This window comes from Crocodylus porosus, unplaced genomic scaffold (genome assembly GCF_001723895.1).
Source record: "Crocodylus porosus isolate Cpor-Errol unplaced genomic scaffold, CroPor_comp1, whole genome shotgun sequence".
Lineage (NCBI taxonomy): Eukaryota > Metazoa > Chordata > Crocodylia > Crocodylidae > Crocodylus > Crocodylus porosus.
Genome location: NW_017728942.1, coordinates 9788150 through 9808569, shown reverse-complemented (window position 1 = coordinate 9808569; position 20420 = coordinate 9788150). Strand labels below are relative to the sequence as shown.

The 20420-nt window shown below is 46.4% G+C and overlaps 1 protein-coding gene across 1 annotated transcript in view; it reads left to right on the top strand.

Moving 5' to 3' along the window:
- KCNQ2 (potassium voltage-gated channel subfamily Q member 2) overlaps window positions 1–20420 on the top strand; it is a 116162-nt gene that overhangs the window by 83217 nt on the left and 12525 nt on the right. Inside the window, exons 13-15 of the mRNA XM_019548096.1 lie at window positions 12432–12655; window positions 13458–13566; window positions 15568–15699. Coding sequence (XP_019403641.1) covers window positions 12432–12655; window positions 13458–13566; window positions 15568–15699 — 465 coding nt within the window. The remainder of the gene's footprint in view (window positions 1–12431; window positions 12656–13457; window positions 13567–15567; window positions 15700–20420) is intronic.

Genomic DNA, 20420 nt, shown 5'->3' with positions numbered 1-20420 from the left:
TCGGGGCAGCAGGGCAGGCCCTACGAGGAGAGGCTACGGGACCTGAACCTGTTCAGCCTCCACAACGGCTGAGGGGGATCTAGTGGCCTGTTACAAACTAGTCGGGGGGACCAGCAAGCATTGGGGGAGTCCCTGTTCCCCCGAGCGCTGCCAGGAGTGACCAGGAATAGCAGTCACAAGCTGGCAGAGGGGAGATTCAGACTAGACATCAGGAGGCGCGACTTCACAGTCAGGGCAGCTAGGATCTGGAACCGACTTCCAAGAGAAGTGGTGCCAGCTCCTACCCTGGGGGCTTTGAGAGGAGGCTAGATGTACACCTTGCCGGGGTCATTTGACCCCAGTTCTCTTTCCTGCCATGGCGGGGGGTCGGACTCGATGATCTGCTCAGGTCCCTTTGACCCTACTAACTATGAAACTACTATGTAACTATGACACCAGGGTCCTCAACTGATTCTTCTATAGGATCCAGCCCCTAATTTCATATGTGGTGCCTTGAACACTCAATCCAATAGGGACTTCATTATTACTGTTTGCATTGAGGAAGCATCTAAGCACCCCAGCTACGAAACTGAGCTCCGTTGTGCTGGGTACCGTGCAAACATGGAAGAAAAGAGAGCCTTGCTCCCTTACGAATAGAGCAGCTTTACCATCTGCATTAGAGTCACCATCACCTGTCCACCCCTCTTTACAGTGCCTAAATCATCCTAGACAGCCCCTAGTTTGCTCTGCAGCGCCCTAGCATTATTTGTCGTTCTTTAGGAATATTATGTACTTGCTGGAAGCATCGCAGCTGGGAGATGGGTTATGTCTTTCCTTTGCCATCTCTGTTTTGTTCGACACCGAAACCTGTCTTCATTCCTCTGTGACCAAGTGCTGTAAAGTCGTTTTTCTCGGGCAGCTCATAGGAAACCTCAGCTCATTTTTCTGTGGCCCGCAGTCAAGGTTGAGGGGGTTACAAAGCGTGTTGGGATTTTGCTACTTTTTCGGAAATGGCTCACTAAAGGTGGCGTGGTTGCATGCCTCTTCGGGGGCTGCGTGTCTGGCCAGCCTGCCGTCTGGATCTGATGTGAGAGTCCAGAAGCGGCGGCAGTTTTCACTTCCCGATGGCTGACGTATGCGGCACGATTCGCCACGATTGCTCTCTCAAAAGGCCGCTTTGTACTTGCATAGTGGAAATACAAGCCGGGCCCTGCCTGCCAGCCTCAGGGAAAGGAGGAAGGGCAGGAGTGTGACTGTTTTCACGACTCCTTGCAGAGAAAGGCATACAATTCAGGGAGGGCGATGAGGTGCGATAATTTGTATATTGATCAGGCTGAACATGTACTGTGGCATCTTGTCTCTGCTTATTTTGTCTTCTGATTGCAGTGTCAAGAGGAGAAATGTATGGGCTTAGCCATGACTATGGGGATTCCTATATATGCCTTATCGATGGTTAGCCAACTATCCAAAGGCATCTATGGCAAGAATTGTGCCTTTCCTTTTGTGTTTTTCAAGGCATGATTGGGCAGATTTTTTTTTTTTAAATAACTGAAATCAGAGAATAAAAAAATTACAAGGACTTAAGGGGATTGTGGAGTTAAAACAGCTGATTACACAGTCCAGCATGAGTTAAACGGTGTGAGTAACGCTAGAAATCGGTTTAAAAGACCATCTCCAAGCTACAGGCTGAGATTCCCAGTCTGCTTCTCCTGAACTCAGTGGGAGCTTTATCCCTTTGTGTATATATAGATATATATTTAAAAAAAAATCTGTGCATCTATTCTGGATTTAGTTTGGGTCATGTTTGCAGTGGAGATGTCAGGTACTCATGCTGTGACTGGGTAATCTAAAATAATCAGTTGTCCTTGTAGGGGCTGATTATTTGGAAAGAAGGGGCCTGCCCCCGTCTTTGGAGACTGGAAACGGGACAAGTACCCCACACGTCTCTTCCAAGCTGTGCATGCTGAATACTCTGTGTTCATGATAGTCATCCCTTCGCTGTCGAACTATCCAGGCTGCTAACCTGACTCTGTGTGGGGGCAGACTCTCATCGCAGAGACTTCAGGAGGTCTAAAGAAAGAGAGGGTGGATTCATTTGAACTGGCCTGGATGCAAAGCAGCAGAAAGAATTATGCACGAATCTTTCTGTTCAGAAACCTGAGCTCCTCAGGCTGCCAAGTTCAAACCCAGGAAAGGTTGGGGGAAGTGGGGAATGGACAAATCTTCCACCCCCCACTCCCCGCTTTCAGCCTTTTAAATGCACTTATGACATCCATTAGTAACGCAGTCTAAACTGGGCATGGCAGGCTTGTTTGGCAAGCAAAATATTGCCCACCCTGCCGAGTGGGTGATGAATTCCTCTAATCTAACCCATCTCACCCTCTGTCCCTGCTATGCCGTTTGCACCCCAGCAATCGAGGTTGCCCTTTCGATTTCAAGATCCCTGTTCAGGGCTCTGAGTAGCAAGGAGCCTTAATGAGGTGTGAACAGCTGAGCAGAGGCTGAGGGAGGGAGGGAGGAGTTCGGAGTACCGACTTCAGGGGCATTGGTGAGGTGCGAAAGGCCGTTCCTGCAGGAGTGACCAGGAAGTCTGTGTATATCAGCGTAAGTGATGCCTTTCACCTTAAAACCAGTGGAATTTGCCAAATGGTTAGCGCCATCTGGACAGTTGAAACGGTTGCCCGCCTTACCCGTGGTCATCTGAAGTGGCTTATACTGTACCCACTTGGGGCTGTCTGAAACCATGGGCCACCCTGTTCCCTTTTTGCAAAGAGAGGGCTGCTCCGTGTTCGGGGAGCCCTGTCTTGGTGGATATCTAATGGTATGAGAGTACCTGAGCTCCGAGGGCGGGTGACTGGGCCGGGTTCATGGGAGCTGCACCGATGCCTTCGCAAGTCATACCATCCTCCCAGCCTTCACGGTTTCCACCATGACTTGCAAGTGGCGTGAAAAAGAAAAACCGATTCGGTGAATTTTGACATTCAAATTCGTGAGGGTGGGGGAGTTCACCCCACTTGTGGGTTTGGATTTTTAATCACCTGGTTTCTGTACCTAACACTGCCAGCCTGGGAAGCCAAAGGAGCACTGCAATGACTAAATATTTAAAAGAAATGAAAAGCGTCCTGCATGGCTTTGCCGAAAGCTATTTTTTATCCACCCGGCTGAAGCGCTGAAAAGAAAAATCAGCCATTGAATTTGCTCAAACTAAATTAAAGAGGGACGACTTGTTTCTGCCCAGAAGGATCTATCTGCAGGCAAGGTCCACGCTAGGGGACGTACCAGCACCCGTTCAGTGCAGCAGGGGTCATCCCTAATAGCATTAACTGACCGTGGCACGATTCATTTCCTAAATGGTTTTTTCCCTCCCCTAACTATCCCATCATGAACCCGGCCCTCAAGACACCTGTCTTTTTAAGCCTAGAAACGATAATCAATTCCTGTTTGGCATTTGCTTCCAGGTCTAATTTTTACTCTCCCCTCATTTCCAGTAAAAGCAAACCGTGCAGAGAGTCATTCTGTGGATGCTGCTCAGGAAACTCTAGGTACCACGGGAAATGCGTCGCACGGAACTAATCAAAAGCTGCACGGCTCATTCTCTCTCTACCCTGCTACCACCCGTTCTGATCACTTCTCTGCTTAATAGAGGTACTAGATGAGTAAAAACAAAATTAAAGAGCCTCCCCGCACCCTTAGCAGAAAACAGCTGTCAGAGGTCTTTCTCGACCTCTCAGTAATGGGGAGCACGTGAACCAAAAGGAGCAATTGTACGAGGATGGGGAAATTTGTTTCGACGTTCAGACTGTTAAGCAACGAAGGAGGCCAAGAAGTGAGGTTAAACAATGATGGAAAACCTAACCTTAAAAATAATCCTCGTTCCAAGCTAAACCCTCTATTATTTTCTCTCTACTCTCCCCTAGCTGCAGGGAACCCTTGCACAATTCATTGTGGATTGTGAGCACATCTCAGTTTAGCTACTGAAAAAGAAGAACCGACTTTTCACCGGCAGTAATCATTGTGCCTTTGGCTCTCTGGATCCCGACAACCAGCTCTTTCCCGGTCCCGTGGCATTGGGAAGCATGGCTTGCCTATCTAGCACCTCTACTATGCAGTTAGAGAAGGACTAATCTCCAACCTGTTCTAGTAGACGCAGGGATGCATCTTCTTAGCAGGGGCACGACTCCTACCAGCATCCCTAGCCGTTCTGCATCGAGGCCAGGTAGAGAATAGATAGAACAGACATTAGAGCTTGGTACCTATAGTGTGTGCGGAGGGGTGGGAGAGTTAATCAAGTTGACAACACGGTGACCCAACAGCTTCAGAGACTTCTCCTGAACTTGTGTTCCTCGGCACGCTTGTCTGAGGACCATAAGGATTTTCTAGTGTCATCTTTTATTTTCTTTACATATCAGTATGTCTGTTGTACTCATGCTTGCACTGGATGCAACTCACCTCTACCCCCTCCACCCAACTCTGATTATGTAGGCAGGCAATATGCACCTTGCAGATGAATTACTAATCCTCAGCATTTGCATGCCTTGAATGTTCACCCATGGATGATTATTTTTCCCTGAAATGAGTGCAGGATCAGAAGCCCTAGGGTGGTAGGGAGTGGTATACTCTGCATGTTTGTGAAATGGGATTGATGCATGCCTTTTTTTTGGAATCCATTTTAATCCTCAAAGCCACCAGTCCTTGTCTCTGTCTTCAAAAACAGAAGAAATAGAATTTAAAAGCCATTGCTGGTTTTCAATAGATTATTGCAACTGGTCTATTTTTATTCCTTATCACTGGCTGTGTCTACACGAGATGCTGACTGCACAGTTGTTCCTAGAATCCTAACTGAGTATCACTGAACAGCTTTTTGGTGATGCTAACTGCTTTTTGGTGATGCTGACTGCAGTAGCTCATTACCGCTGCACAGTCAGCTTCTCCTGGAGATGCAGCCGCTCTGTTTGTAAAATACCTGTCAAACTAGGAGCTCTAGACTCAGACCTGAGAAGGCGTGCCTATGCCAAAAGCTGAGATTCAGTGGTAAATCCCATTGCTGAATGGGTGACAAGGAGGAAGGTGCATGACCTGATGTTTCACAGTAGCCAGTTCTCCGTAGTGAAATTCTCTTGCATCAGAATTAAAAGCCCGAATAAAGTGGTTGGCTGTTGTATGTTATGGCAGTGCTGCGGTTCCCTTGAATTCGGCATAGGAAAGCCAGGCACTAACCTCCTTGACTAATGGTCGGTTGGATATAGATTATGTAAATATATTGTGAAAGGCTTCTTCAAATGAGAGATACTATTCAGGTTTTTTTTTCTAGTGGGAATATGATCCCCTTCCCAAGGCTCCCATCTACCGCTGCAACCTCCTTCTTCTGACATTGGAGGTTTTCCAATGTCAGCATATCCCAATGTGATCAGAAGAGACTAATTCTTCTCACCAAGGATGCTGTTGGCAGTTTCATTTTGGGGCTGTTGGGAAGACCTTATGGAAAGAAGACCAATATTCATGAACTCTCCTTTCTTGCTCATGTTACCTAAATACTAAATCTTGCAAAACTGGTAACACTGTGATCTTGGCTTCTTTTTGTCCTGATGGGGGTCTGTGATTTCCTTACCATGAAGCCTTGCTTGCATGCAAAGACAGTGTACGTTGTTGTGCGCTGCTGGTTGCATTAGGCTAAATTAACAACTTCCCTTTGACCAGGGTCCACCTCTTGGCTCTCCCAGCTTCAGTTCTGTGGGAGGAGAAAAGGAGCCAATGACTTAGCTAAGGATCTTGCCAAAGCTGCACAAGCTCTCAGGAGAGTCTCTCAGAAGGGGTTACCTCCACTCATTAAAAAATCTTGGACTTTTCTGTAGCTGGAAGAGCTGTCTTAATGGAGCAGTCTTTGAAATGGCAATGCAGCACAGCAGTGATTTTGTAGACTAACCTTAAGATAACAGAAAGGTCATTCAAATTGCTGGGTTCTCTGAAACTTTAGATTATCCACTTGACTCTCATTTCAGTCTCTTGCTAGAAATCATTTGATGCCAAGAGCACAGACCCTAGCTGTTTGAAGCAGGGGGAGGTGAGGAGGCAGAAGCCTTTTTGGACCCAGCAGTCGCAGAAGGCATACTTGCAATAGCGGTGGTTTTACAGAGCAAGGGTATGGCAATGGTGAACCATGCTAGGGTAAAATGAACCAATAGAAAATCCTGGCATTAGCCACCATGGTACCCACATACAGTTTTCATAATACAACATAGCAAGGTGTATTTTAATTGGCTTCCAAATGCTTGTGCCCAGCCCTGCCAAAACATACAATGAATGGTAGCAGAGTTTTACCTGGGCTAGACTTGGAACTCTGCTAGATTATTATAATCTGCTAGATTAGTATTTGTAGAGGCAAAAGAAATAATTCAAGCTGACCCAGACAGACCGGAGCACAACAGATGTTCTTATCGACAGTGGGCGCGTCTACACCTGTGCTTTAATGTGCATTAGCCTATTTTTACGCACATTAAAGCGTCACTAAAAATCCGTGCTGTTTAGTTAATGTGCATTAAGAGATGCTAATGTGCATTAAGAGAACTTAATGTGCATGTTCTTAGTACTTCACAAGGGAGGACACTTTTACACATGCTCTGGGGGTGGGGGAGATGCTTTAATTAGAGCATCTCTCAGAGCCACTCTAATTAAAGCACCTCAGCATCTCATGCTTCAGCATCTCCATGCTTCCAGATGGTGGCAGAGGCACTTGAACTAAAGCTCGTTAAAGTGCCCCAGCCGCTGTTTTGAAGCTTGGGCATGCTGATACATGAAATGCGGAGCCTGGCTGGAGCACGGTAATTCCAGGTTATCGAAGCAACTTCACAGCATGTGTACAGGCACCTAGAGATACTAGATTTAATGCACATTTACTAAAGTGCATTAATGCACGTGTAGGTGCGCCCAGAAACAGGGGAGCGATGAGTAGATCAGTAATGAAGCGAGGTGTTTGTAGAGCACCGTGGTGACTGGGAAGAAGAAAGGGGAGTAAGGGTGGCTGTAACTTGGAACAGAGCCTATTTCTACTTGAATAAATAACAGGTCAAGTTCAGCGGTGGGCTCGGCTTGTCTCATGCAGCTCCAGCAATGCACAAAAGCCTTAACACTTTCTGAATTAACCAACCCCAGAAGCTGCTAGGACTTTCTTGGAAGAGTCTAAGTCCGGTGATATGAAATTTGAGGATGTTCTCTGTCGTACTCCTGTCTGCTGGAAAAACCTGCTGTGCATTAGAAGAGACGAGACTTAAGACTAGCAACAGCAATGCACAGGCATAAAAAATTCACACAGGAAGTCAGCCGTATTTCAGAAGCATAAGGTCATAGCACAAAGGTAAATAAGTTTTCCAGATTGACTACTCCAGAGAGGTGAGCTCAAATGGGGTTATTATTTTTTTTCTCTCTAGCTTCTAATGGGGTAAAATTTAATCAGAGGTCTCCTTGCTCAGTCTGGTTTCAAGGCTTAGGGAGCATTAGAGCAGACCGTGTCAATGCTAGTGCTTCCAGTGTTTTTAAAAATGCAAGGAGATAGTTATGCAGATTGTCGCACCAGCATTAAAATGGTGCTGCCAGCTCAGCTTATAGCTAGAGAGACAGCAAAAATGATTATTTACCATCACCGTCATCATCTCCTGGAGTGTTTATGCTCCATAAGCCTCTTGCCCTACAACTTTACGTGTGGCTGTGTCCACCCCTGCTATAACTCATTTGAAGCCAGCTATAGAGTCCATCCTCCTCTGAATTCGGAGCCCACCATGGCAAGCATTACATGCCACTTATATTTTCTCCCTTTGATGTGTTCAGTAATTGGTTTCTGCCTCTCATTCATACTAGAAATTGGTCCCCGTACTAGTGTTAAACAATGGCTATAATTCAGTTCTGCCTGCCTTTAGCGAACTGTTCTCCAAGGCCATAAACTCAGCGCAAACTGTGGTTTGAATAATAGCCTCATTCCCCAGCAAGACATAACCTCTGTCTCTCATTGTCATTCCTTGAACATGGTTTTCAGGAGGAAAAACATTCCAGTCTCCTGAATTCACCCACGGAGACAAATACTGAGTCCACAACGAGTCCACATCTGCCTAACATTTTGCAACGAGCAGATTAATAAACCGAATGAAGCCTCTGCAGACGTGCAATTTAAAAGAATGGCAGGAAGCGTTAGGTAACCATTTTTTTTAACCGATGCACAAATAACAATGAAAGCAGGGAGTCCTTTTAGAAAGTAATGGGGAATGCAAATACAGCACTTCAGAGGATTGTCAAGGTTATAAAACGAGCCTTCAAAACCAGAGTTCAAACCTCCAGTATCCGTCGGCATTATGGGGTTAGCCATTTTTTTTTTTTTAATATTAAACTAAGCATAAGCTGTTAAGCACTTCTCTGCTGAAGGCTGCGCCTGTCCCGGTGCAAAGCCGGCTGCAGTCAGAGGGAGCTTTCCCAGAGACGGCAGTGGCACTAGGCTGGAAGGACTTGCGTTTCCTGGAGGGGTCATTCCAGAGCAAACCTATGTTAGACAACTCAGGCACGTTTCGGGAGCAAAAACATGGTCCGTACTAAGTGTGTTCCCTTCTTTGAGCGCAGGAGCATCCTGAAAGGTCGGCCGTCGACCAGCGCAGCAGTGTGGTAGTCTTTCCACCCAGTATGTTTTAAACCCATGGTAACTCAGAGAGGCGCCCTCCTTTTGGTACAGGGCCCAGCAGAGCAGCCCCAGTCTCTGACCCTGGTTTCAACACCTTCTGGTTTTCTTCCTCTCGGGATGAGCAGAATGAGTGTCCCATTCTCACGGCAGTCCCGCAGCATCCCGCGTCTGAGCCCCCTTTCATGCCGTTGCGTGTGGCTGGATAATCATTCTCGTCATCCTCGATGCCCATGCTGCACAATGAAGCCGCGTCCATCTCCCATCTGCTTGGTTGGCATCGAAACATCCCTTTTCGGAAACACTGTGACTCACTTTGCATGAGTTTCTGGTTGAATGAGAACATGATCTTGGATTAGCTGAAAGCATATACATTTCTTTTGGATTCTTCCCTGCCCAGCTCCTGCCGCCTTCCAGCCGCCAGCGTCCGTGGCAGGGACTCGCTACGTTTGCATGCAGAGAGAGTTTGGTCACCGTTTTCCAATGAAAGAATTGCATGGCAAAAGGAAAACCTGAATGGACTATCCGTGTTGTCTCTGTTGTTAATGTCTGTCTGTTTGTTTTAAGACAAAGGAATTAAGACGGCATCCCAGGTGTTGGGTGTTTCTGAGTAGTGAACACTCAGGGATCAGACCTGAATGGACTTTAACCGTTCATCAAATTCACATCACGAGTAAAATACTGTACCTCATGCTGTCCTAATGTGAAGTGCCCCTCGTCCGTGTTCATTACTGAGTGCAATGCTTTCTGCTTGGTTTTCTTTTGTTTTGCATTTCTTACTTCTTGGCAACATCTTTGATTTGGGAGTGGCATAGGGCCCGATTTATTCTATGATAGCCCCTGTCTTTTAAATCCTGAGCATGCTCACTTCTCCAAAGGCAGTGAGAGCAGCAGTGCTTTGCAGGATGAGCTTCCCAGAGATTGATTTCAGTGCTGAATTTTGGGGCTCTGCTGATTCAGTTCAGTAAGACGCAATTGAACAAAAAAGCCCCTGTTGAACAAAGACGTGCAAGCCCAAGGTGCCACACAAAAGGCCTTAAAATGAATAGGCTACAAGAATGCTCTTCTGTTAAAAAAAGACAAAGAAAACCCAGGATCGTGGAATAAAGCCTCAGCATTAGTGTTGTGTCGGAGCATTTGGATTAGTCTGTACAGTGGTTCTTTGGAGCACAAAGATCTCCGGCCTGGTTTTCATATCAGGGTGGGTAGCGCTCAGCTGGAGGATTTCACATAAAGGCACGGGTGTGCAGGTGCTGGAAAGCAGGTCCCAAATTATGCTGAATGCTGCCACGAATGAATTCAAAGCAAAGAGTTCATTGGAGCAACCCTACCTTTGGGGGGGCTCCCAAATCGATCACGAACAGATTACACATCTCAGATGTCTGTGCAACTCAAAATAATTGGCCAAAACCCATCACTACACACAATCCTTGGTCAGCGGTGCATTTTATAAATAGATCAGTTTTGATGTAGTAAGGTCACGTGTTATCATTTGGTTCCCTGGTAGCGTGAGCTGAAGTCTCCAGTTCAGGGCTGCGGTGCAGATACCTGCAATTAGGAATTTGTGCTTTTGAAACTATTTGGCAGCGTTCGTTTAAGAGCAGCCATTTCTCAGACATTTCAGCAGATCGACTCATTCACTGGTCCGGTCACGGGAAGCAAATGCAGGAAGGGTGCATGCACAGCTGAAAGGCCTTTGTTTAAATGAATCACATTCATGCCATGCTCCCCCCCCCCCCAACCTTCACCAGTCATTGGTCCCAAAATCGGTCTCTGAAATGCAAACACATTTTCCAATATCTAGAGGGAACTGAGACTGGAACCTGACCCTCCGGATTTGCCAAATACCAACTGATTATTCAAAAGCTGAAAAGTGCTTTAGTCCCAGGAAATGTTGGGGGGTTTTTTTCCAGGACACCTGACCTAGGTGTAGTTACACACAAGTCAATGGTGGGGATGCTAGTTGGTTTGCAATGTTTTCTTCTTTTTTCCTCCTTCCCTTGATGAAAGAGTGGGAAGCTTTCGCTGTTACCTCCAGGGATTCCCGTGGTGCTATTGTATTCCCTCTCTTTCCCATCCCATTTTTCATCTGTCTCACCTTTTCAGGTCACTCATAGAAGCCCAAGGGCCTGAGGCTCCTAGCATCCACTGTGGTTCAATGAACTTTTGACACTCGATTTCTTTTAGGTACTTTTAAAAATCCTACCTTCCCACTGTAAAGTCTTCCAGGCAGGGTTTTATCTCTTGCTACGCATATATGCATTTATGGTCCCCCCATTTCAGCTGATCCCTCCCCGTGCTATTGCAACAGAAATGGTAGCAATAGTTAAATGCCCTGGGGAAGGTCATTTCCCACTGAATGCAGTGGACCTTGAATCAGGCCTTCTGTCCCTGCTCACCTTGAGCATCTTTGAGTAACAGCTACTCCCTTTACTGACACAACCAAATGCTTGCTCTTGTCAGTATAGCACACCCGATGCTGCGGTGGAGGAGGGACTGGATTTTTTTCTGCCTCGGAAATCTGCAGCAAAATCCTAATTGCAGACTTTTTAAAATGAGAAATGGTGATAAGAAAGCCAGGAAGAACAGCGCTTAATTCTGAGTGCTATGGTGGCAGCACTCACAGCTGGAAAAAAAAGCACAGCTTTGCCTGCTTAATGGAGCAAATTTGACCAGAAAATCACTGAGAATGGATAATTTCTCATAATGCCCTTCTGTCAGGCTAATGTGTACTTATATTGCCAAGTTGCAATATGTTCCATTATACAACGTTAGGGTCTATTGTCGCAATAGGAGGACATTACAACTTGAATTTTAATCACTCTCAGATTTGCCTTTCTATGAGATACCAACTCAATGGGAAGAGCTTTGTCGTAGGTGTCGAACCTTATTTTAATAATCACTTGGTATTTAGCAAATGTTAGGTTGGTGCAACATTATAAAAATCATGCCATTTGGTTCCTAGCCATGTTGCAAAGTTTTCCCCCCATTTAGCAAGTTTTATGACATTCTTTTTTGAGAGTTTCACATGAAGTTCATCTTTGTTTGAATAGAAGTTTGACCAAACAAAATTCAGAAATTAAAAAAAAAAGACGGGGGGGGGGTAAGCCCAAAAGCAAGACTAATACTTGCACAACCTTAATAGATATACAAATGCTTTTACAATCTCCATATGAAATCTTTCCATGAGATATGAAATTTAATGGTGTCTGTGCATTTAGCTAAGCAGGAACATGGACTTGGAAAAGGTTTTGGTTTTTGACCTGAAGATAGAAAAAAGGTTAGGAAAGGTTTCCAGCTGGGGAAAAAAGATACCGTGAAAAAAGGGGAAGAGGAACAGGTCTGAATAAAAGCTTCTTAATTTTATTTTTAAATTCTTTTTGCTAAACTTTTCGGCACAGTTTCTTACTGATGACAGAGCTGCAAAAGGCATGTGTGGGGGGAAAGGGAAGAAAGCTTGGTAGCTCATGATTGGGACCAATAAATTGATTTAAGGAATCATTTGCATCATTGTTTAATGCCATTCTGTTCAGCAAGCCCTCTCATTACAGGAGGGTTTTCTGTTTGAGCATTCATTATTTTCTCTCTATTAACAGTCGCTGCCATTTCATTCATTATGACAGAAACATTTCTAAAATGCTCTTCCAAAAAGCCAAAATAATTAGCCACATCTCGCTGCTGCTTTGAAATGCTGTTGGTTTCGACTGGCTGCAGGGGAACGGGTATGTGCTTTCCGGAGTGACTTTTCCCCGCTGTTTCCTTTTTTGTCTTTGTTTCAATTGGTTTCTGGGCGCAGTCAGAAGGTCAGTTTGAAAGACCGGGTGTTCTCCAGCCCCCGCGGTACTGGCGCCAAAGGGAAGGGCTCCCCGCAGGCCCAGGGCGTCCGGCGATCCCCCAGTGCAGACCAGAGCATCGAAGACAGTCCAAGCAAAGTGCCCAAAAGCTGGAGCTTTGGGGACCGGAGCAGGGCTCGGCAGGCTTTCCGGATCAAGGGCGCCGCGTCGCGACAGAACTCCGAAGGTGAGAGCATCCAAAATGCAGCAAGCTATCCCTAATCCCACCCTGCTGGGGTCCTGGCAGCCCTGATAGCCACCAGCAGGAGCAAGTCCAGCCAACACACACCTCTACTGCATGTGGACCACGTTAGGTACAGTATAATGCCCTGCCTAGGGTCTTTCTTCTGTGCCCGCAGCTCTCCCACACATCCACTGCATCCCCTAGTCCATAGCAGGCCAGTGCCCTGATAAACTCGGTGGCAGGCCATCCCAGGGTGTTGGCTGAGGCCGTGTTGGTCTAAGGACATGGGCAGGCAAGGATCTTTGGGTGAATCTGAGATCTTTTATTTGACCAACTCAAATAGTTGGGAAAATGATTCTTTGCAAGCTTTCGGGGACATATAATATCGTTCGTTGGGCTGAGGAAGCGTCTGCAGTTGGTTGGTGCATAGGGTGAAACAGGAATCGTCCCAGCCCAGCCAGTTTGGAGGAACGATGGGGCTTTGAGCCTGCCAAAATCAGTGCTGAAATCTTCTCTGTTGGCATCACTCGGGGGAGTATCTTATCCCCGGAAAGGCGTGAGGGTGGGAGAGGGGAAAAGCAAGATGCAATCGAGGATGCGATGCTGCTGTGAAGCACTTGGAGACAGACGGGGGCTGTGAATGCCAGAGCAGATGTCACCTTCTCCCAGCTGAGGGAGAAAGCACTTCTGGGAAGATGCAAAGTTAACCGTGTGTTTTTGTCTCTTGGAATTGGATACTCTTCCCTTTGGAGACATGGTTGTGGAGGCTCCGGATTTTATTTCTTGCTCTTTCTTTAAAACCCAGAAGCAAGCCTCCCAGGTGAAGACATCCCTGATGACAACAAAAGCTGCAACTGTGAGTTTGTGACGGAAGATTTGACACCAGGACTGAAAGTCAGCATCAGAGCCGTGTGGTAAGAGAAGATGGGCGTGTGCGTCTGCGTATGTGTGTGTGCATGTGAGTGAAGGAGAAGAAAAGGGAGAAATATTAATGAAAAACAACTGGTTAAAAGGGATATTTTCAATCCAAGTGGAGGTGACAAATTCACAAATCCTACTGCTAACTAGATTCCCCCAGGTACTCTGGCCTTCTAGATAAATGATGCAAGAAGGGGGCAGGGGGAAGGCAATTTTTGCTTAGAAATGAAGTTATGGAGAGACAGGAAAATCCTGTACAACATTACGCCCAAGTCAGCATTACCAGCAGCACTGCAATTTAATGCTGACATTTCCAAAACCAGACCGAGACTGGAGATATACGTCAGACAGACCGAGGGACCGTCAGGGCTGTTAAACCCCATTATATTTCTGAATGATGAACACAAAATCCTTCCCTAAATTTTGACTCTCTTTTTCTTACTCGCCACCCTTCCACTTGACCTGCTCTTCTCCACAAGCCTTTGGTGCCAGCCTTGATTTCCCCAAGTTCTTGGCATTCATTCTCTTGAGACAGAAAGACTCAAAAGTCAGATACGGATTTGAATCCAGAGCCAAACTTGTTTGAGGTGAGGCGAGGTGCAGAGTCTCTGACCCAGGCCCCCTCTGGTAGTGCTTACACCCAAAGTAAGATGCTCGTGATCCACTTGGCCCCGTGACGTAGCAAACGAGTTGTCCGGTAGAGGGTCCAGGTTTTATTCTCACCCTCCTCTGCCTCCTGTTGCGAGTGTGACATGTGGTTTGCTGTTAGAAACTGCTCCTAAAGTGTCTTAGAAGAGGAGAAAGTGCTGAAAAAAACCATTGGGAGAGTGCAGCCACTTTGCAAACGGGTCGTGAACCAGTCCACAGGAGGAGAGAGGGAAACATCAGGGTTATCACCTAAACCCACAGGGTCCCAGGCAGGGCTTAAATCACTCACTCCTCTGACTTGGCCTAACACTACTTTCCATGAACTATTGTAATACGGTATCCTCTGTGGTCCTCTAAAGTGCTGGGAGCCCCTCGAGCTCATTTTTAGTGGGCAAGCACTATGTCATGACTTTATAGTCAACTCTTACTGACAAAGGAAATAGCAATCCTGGACTAGTTTTCCATTTCCTACTGACCCTTCCCATTGGCAGCGAGCCCAGACTTTTCTCTTAGTTGTAGTCATTTTGCAACAGAGGCCCAATACCCTGCATTCAAACCTGAAACAGAGGTGCTTTCCCAGTTGTGTTGCTTCGACAAGCGGCGTGCCCTCTGCTGTGATAGGGGTTGGGCATCACATCAGTGCTTGCAATGCAGGGTTTTAGTGACCCTTGCTTTTCTCTCTCAGTAAATGCTCTGCTGCCCCGCCTGAAATATAAAGGAAAAAGCAGGAAAAAAAAAGACCGTCGGCCAGGGAGTTTTCTAATTATTGGGTTCCCTCCCACCACAAGCCAGTGCTTTCTGCTGACATCAGCACAACATGCAAAAATAATGGAGGGCATTCAAAGAAACACCCAGCTCGAGACCATGCTGGTTCTCCCATCATGTGAAGTGCTGTAGGATGCGGTCTTTCTAAACCCATTAGCTCTGATTCACTGCTGCTGGTGCCAGGGGTGGCATTTTGTAACCCTCTGTGCCAGGGGACTTGCAAGCAAATACTCTCCTACCCCCACATCTTCTCCAAGGGCCCAAGGCAGAAACATTCCCTGCCCAATTTCCGCAGTTTGGGGTCGGTGCTATTTGCTTCCAGGATAGGCAGCAATGTAAGTGCAAGGTATGCGTGCTTGGCAGTGGCTCCTTCCCCGTGCACTTACAAACCGACCAAAGCTTTCCACAAAAGGGGGCCAGGGATACCCTTACAGAGCCTTACCTCTCAAGTCTGAGCTCTCTTTGCTTTGTTGAAAAGGCCCCAGCTCTGCAACGGTTCCCGAGCAATGCTCTGCAGCATGTGCCTGTCTGTCTCTGTACCGTGCGTAAGTCTGGCACAAGGACACTATTTTCTTCCCCTCTAGCGTGATGCGATTCCTCGTTTCCAAGCGGAAGTTTAAGGAGAGCCTGCGGCCTTACGACGTGATGGATGTCATCGAGCAGTATTCTGCCGGACACCTGGATATGCTTTCCCGGATTAAAAACCTCCAGTCCAGGCAAGAGACTTCTCTGTTTGCTTTACCTCTCTCACGCCGGTCATCCCTCGTAGGGACACAACAGTGTCTCCTTAACACCCGTGACCTGTTTTTCTTTCTAAGAAATAGCCTAAAGGGAAACTGTGGGTTTCTGAACATCACCTGAGTGTACTCCGGGCCAAAAATTCACATGCTGACAAACTGGTTACATAAAAACCATTCGTATTAGTGAGCATAAGGGCAAGTAAATGTTCCCTGTGAAGTGCTGGCTCACGTTGCAGTGTTATCTCATCCCCTGTCTTGTCACAGGACATCCAGAGAGAAGGATCCTGAAAGAGCCTCACTGTGCCATGAAACAGGAGCAAATCCTGTTCAGTCCAACTGGGCCAATAAAAACAGATTATCTCCCGCTGTCTGGTGCCCCTTGGGAATGCTTACAGAGGATCTCTCCTCTCTCGGCTCCATTCGTACGTGCTTTAGGGGAGTTGGTTGTAGCCGTGGTGGTCTGAGGACACAGGCAGACAAGGCTCTTTGGGTAAATGTGGTATCTTTTATTAGACCAACTCAAATAGTTGAAAAAGTCGTTCTTTGCAAGCTCTTGGGCACAAGCACCCTTCTTCAGGCGTGTTTCTCCGTGGTGGAACAGAAGCCCATACGCCAAATGCAGGTCTGTGAAAATGCAAATGTGTCGCAGTGAGGATCAGCGGGAACGGGAGGCAATAGGGGTGACCTCCAATTGCACCAATTTGCATCACTCCTGTTGTCTACCATTCCCTCTGATCCCACGCATTTACATTGTCACAGACCTGCATTTTGCATGTCGGCGTCTCTTCCACCGTGGAGAACACATAACACCAGGAGACTCTCCCCCTGCCTGAAGAAGGGTGTTTGTGCCTGAAAGCTTGCAAAAACCAATTTTTCCAACTATTTCATTGGTCTGATAAAAGATACCACATTAACCCAAAGAACCTTGTCTTCACGCATGTGCCTTGTTCACGTCTCATCCCACAAAGTCCAGAGCAGAGAAAATCTCTGCTTGGCCCAGAACATGCTAGGGATTGTTTGACAATACCCTCTCCCCATGAGATTTCCAGACCAGGTTGGCACTAGCCAGTGGTTTGTATGGTAGACTGGATAAGCTGTAGAAAGACTTTTGTTCTTCAGGAAGCTTTTAGATGAATGTTGTACTCCATATGGCTCCTCCATCACCGCTCCATTTCTCTTGCTCTCTGTGCAAATACTCTAGAAAGAAAGTCATTTCGCTGACTGGTTTTCAGGTGAGGCTGGAAGTTGCTGTTTTGAATGACAAGGCCAGATTCCTCTCTCTGTTGCATCAGCATAGCTAGTAAGGGGTAGGTGATGACTTTCATAATACTTCCCTGCAGGGAGGTAAAGAGGTGGGGGACCCTCAACCCTGCACGGACCCCTGCCTCAGGCACACAAGACTGAGTGCCCATTGACTGCCTCACCCCCCAAAGAGTGGGTAGGGAACTGGCTCATGCTTGGGGCACAATGCACCAGTTGCCCCAGCAGAGGTTGTTCCAATATACTGCATGCACTGGTCAACAACAGATGGTTACACCCCTGAGCCAGCAGGAAGCAGGGTGAGAAGTGCACTTCAGGGGGCACCTGAGACATATTCCCTATGGGCACTACTCTTAAGGAAGGCAGTACAGATGGCCAACCTTGTGTGGTGGTCCCTAGGGCTGCCACTTGAGCCAAAGGGGTTATATTGATGTAAATTGGAGGATTGGGTCAAAAAAAATCTCATGAGGTTAAACAAGGACAAGTGCAAAGTGCTGCACTTAGGAGGGAGCAGTCCCCTGCACCGATGCAGGCTGGGGGTGACTGGCTGGGCAGGAGCTCTGCAGAAAAGGACCTGGGGTTGACAGGGGACAAGAAGCTAGATATGAGCCAGCAGTGCACCCTTGTTGCCAAGAAGGTTAATGGCATCCTGGGCTGCACTGGGGGGGTGTTGCCACTGAGCAAGGGAAGTGATTATTTCTTCTATTCGGCACTGCGGAGGCCACATCTGGAGTCCTGTGTCCAGTTTTGGGCCCCCACTATAGAAAGGATGTGGACACATTGGAGAGAGTCCAGTGGAGGGCAACAAAAATGATCCCAGGGCTGGGGGACATGCTTTGTGAGGAGAGGCTCAGGGAGCTGGGTGTATCGAGTCTGCAGAAGCGAAGACTTGGAGGGGATTTGATAGCAGCCTTCAAGTCCCTGCAGGGGGGTTCAAAAGAGGATGGAGCTGGGCTGTTCTCAGTGGGGGCAGATGACAGGAGGAGCAATGGGCTCAAGTTGCAGCAAGAGAAGTTTAGGTTGGATATTAGGAAAAACTTCCTCAAAAAGAGGGTAGCAAAGCACTGGAACAGGCTCCCCGGGAGTCTCTATCCTTGGAGGTTTCTAAGGCCCAGCTCTACAAATCCTAGCCTGGGATGACCTAATGGGGGATGATCCTGCTTGAAGCAGGGAGTTGGACTAGATGTGACCTCCTGAGGTCCCTTCAACCCTCCCTCATTGTCTGTGATTCTAACTTAGAGGAGAATATGACCTTTTTTTTTTGTCTACAGCAATTAAAGCACTCTTTTCTCTCTGCTGTCTCAAAACTATGCAGAGTTTGTGATGACCTCAGTGGCCAGCATCTCACTGGGTTAAAGCTTTACTCAAGCCAACTTCTGGGGTGTTGACATGCACTTTCCTCCGTAACCATTCATGACTCGCTGCTGGTGTGAAGTGTATGTGATGTGCTCTTTTCTTCCGTCTGCCGTGTGTCCCATCCTAACAGCTTTCCCGCCGTAGATGTGTTCCCATTCATTGAGTTAAACAATCCTACAATCAAATGTATCTTGTTTACTTCAATAACTCATGCTTTTCTAAACGAGCCTAAGATGTTTTATCTGTCACTGTAAGAGCAAGGAGAATATATGTTGTCTTATATCCAACATTTCCAATGGGATATTGCCACATATATACAAATATATTCCAGTATATACAGTTTATTGCCTATTATATGCAGAGTAACTCCCATTTTGAGTAGCAGCAATCTCCTGAATCTTGTGTTTTGTTGGATAAGATTTGGCATATTCATGAATAATCAGGCGATATAATACTGCAATCTGTTTCGAGCGGAATATATTTTCAAAATTCTCTCTTTTTCTCTCTCTCTCTCTTTTTCTGTCAGTTTTGGTTTTTTTAGTTGTTTCTTAAGTTTCTACAACTTTCCGACCAACTTCTTCCTACATGTGGCTTCATTATGCATTTTGCTGGTGTCTTTTTTCTTATTTACTTTGCCAGGATAGATATGATTGTGGGTCCCCCGCCCCCTTCAACTCCCCGGCATAAGAAGTATCCAACCAAAGGACCCATGTTCTCTTCCAAAGAGTCACCCCAATATTCGCCTAGGTTAGGATTTGCCAAAATGCCGCTTTCTCTGGATTTTTCATTTGCTTAATGTCAAACCCCTTTCACACCAGGTTATATGACGGCATGTACTACTTAGGAAGGCAGCTCGCAAACTTCATATTCAAAATGCCTCTCTATTCTGGATATGCTTTGATTTACTTTAGTATCAGGCTTTCATGCATAAGGCAAGCCTTAAAAAAAAAAAATCACCCATATACTTATTGGTTTCCTCAGCCAGTAATCTTAGGTTTTCCTCTTGCAGATGTTTGGGGTGGCAATGCCATCCTTTTGCTAGGGTATTGTAAGTCCATTGTAAAAGACTACAAACAGACTCAGAGATAGCGGGATTTGCTCTCACCCCCAGAAAAAGAGCTCAGTTAAGACATCTGCTTTCTAAAGAAAGGAGCACCTCACATAACGCATGCACCTGCAAACCAGTTTAAGCATACATTTGCAGGTAGTCATACGTGTTCATTGAAGTGAGCATGCTGCTGGTGTTTCTTTCAGCGGATGATATAAGAGCCAAATGTTTCATCTTTAAAAAGAAATGTAGTAAGGACCATGTATATCCCTGGATGTAACTCCATTGGCCATGGAAAAGGCATGGCGTTAAAAACGTTGCAGACATTTGGCTGACTATAACAGACATTTTTCAGACGAGGTGTAAAAACAAAGCCAAGACCTTTTAGCAAAATCCTGGCCTCGATGAAGTCAATGGGAACTTTAGCACTGGTGCCAGCGGAGCCATGATCTTTCACTGTAGCTACAAGTTTTTGTTTGAAAATGTTAACCCTGTATGTTGTCAGGTAACTGAAAAACAAACAAAAAAATGTATATGTGCATTATAGGTTGTATTTTCACAGCTTGAGTCAGGCCTTGCTTTATGGTCTGAGGTGCACTGTGAGCTTATCTGATTTGTTCCCACGGACTCATGCCTACGAAGCATATTGCAAGTATATGCGTAAGTAGTTTCCGCAATCAGGTCCCTCAAATCGCACATTGTGGAGTCAACACAGGAGATGTGAATTTGGGTCAAAGTGTAGTTCAACCACCACATCTTAGTGAAAATATCACTTGTGAGCATACGTTCATATTCTGTACATGGTTTTAGCCACAATTATGTCATTTTTTAAATAACATGTCTCCCAGCCTCCTTGTCTTCACTAAGAGCTAAACACATGGCAGAAGTGCCATTTTCCATGCAGTTTTTTTTTGAGCAAGCTGAGCTTGGGAAATGAACACGACAAGACAATTGAAACCTTATCAGTCCACACACACGGCTAACTCAAATATAGGAAGACGGAAAGATCTGGCACCCAATCAGCAAAGCCTGT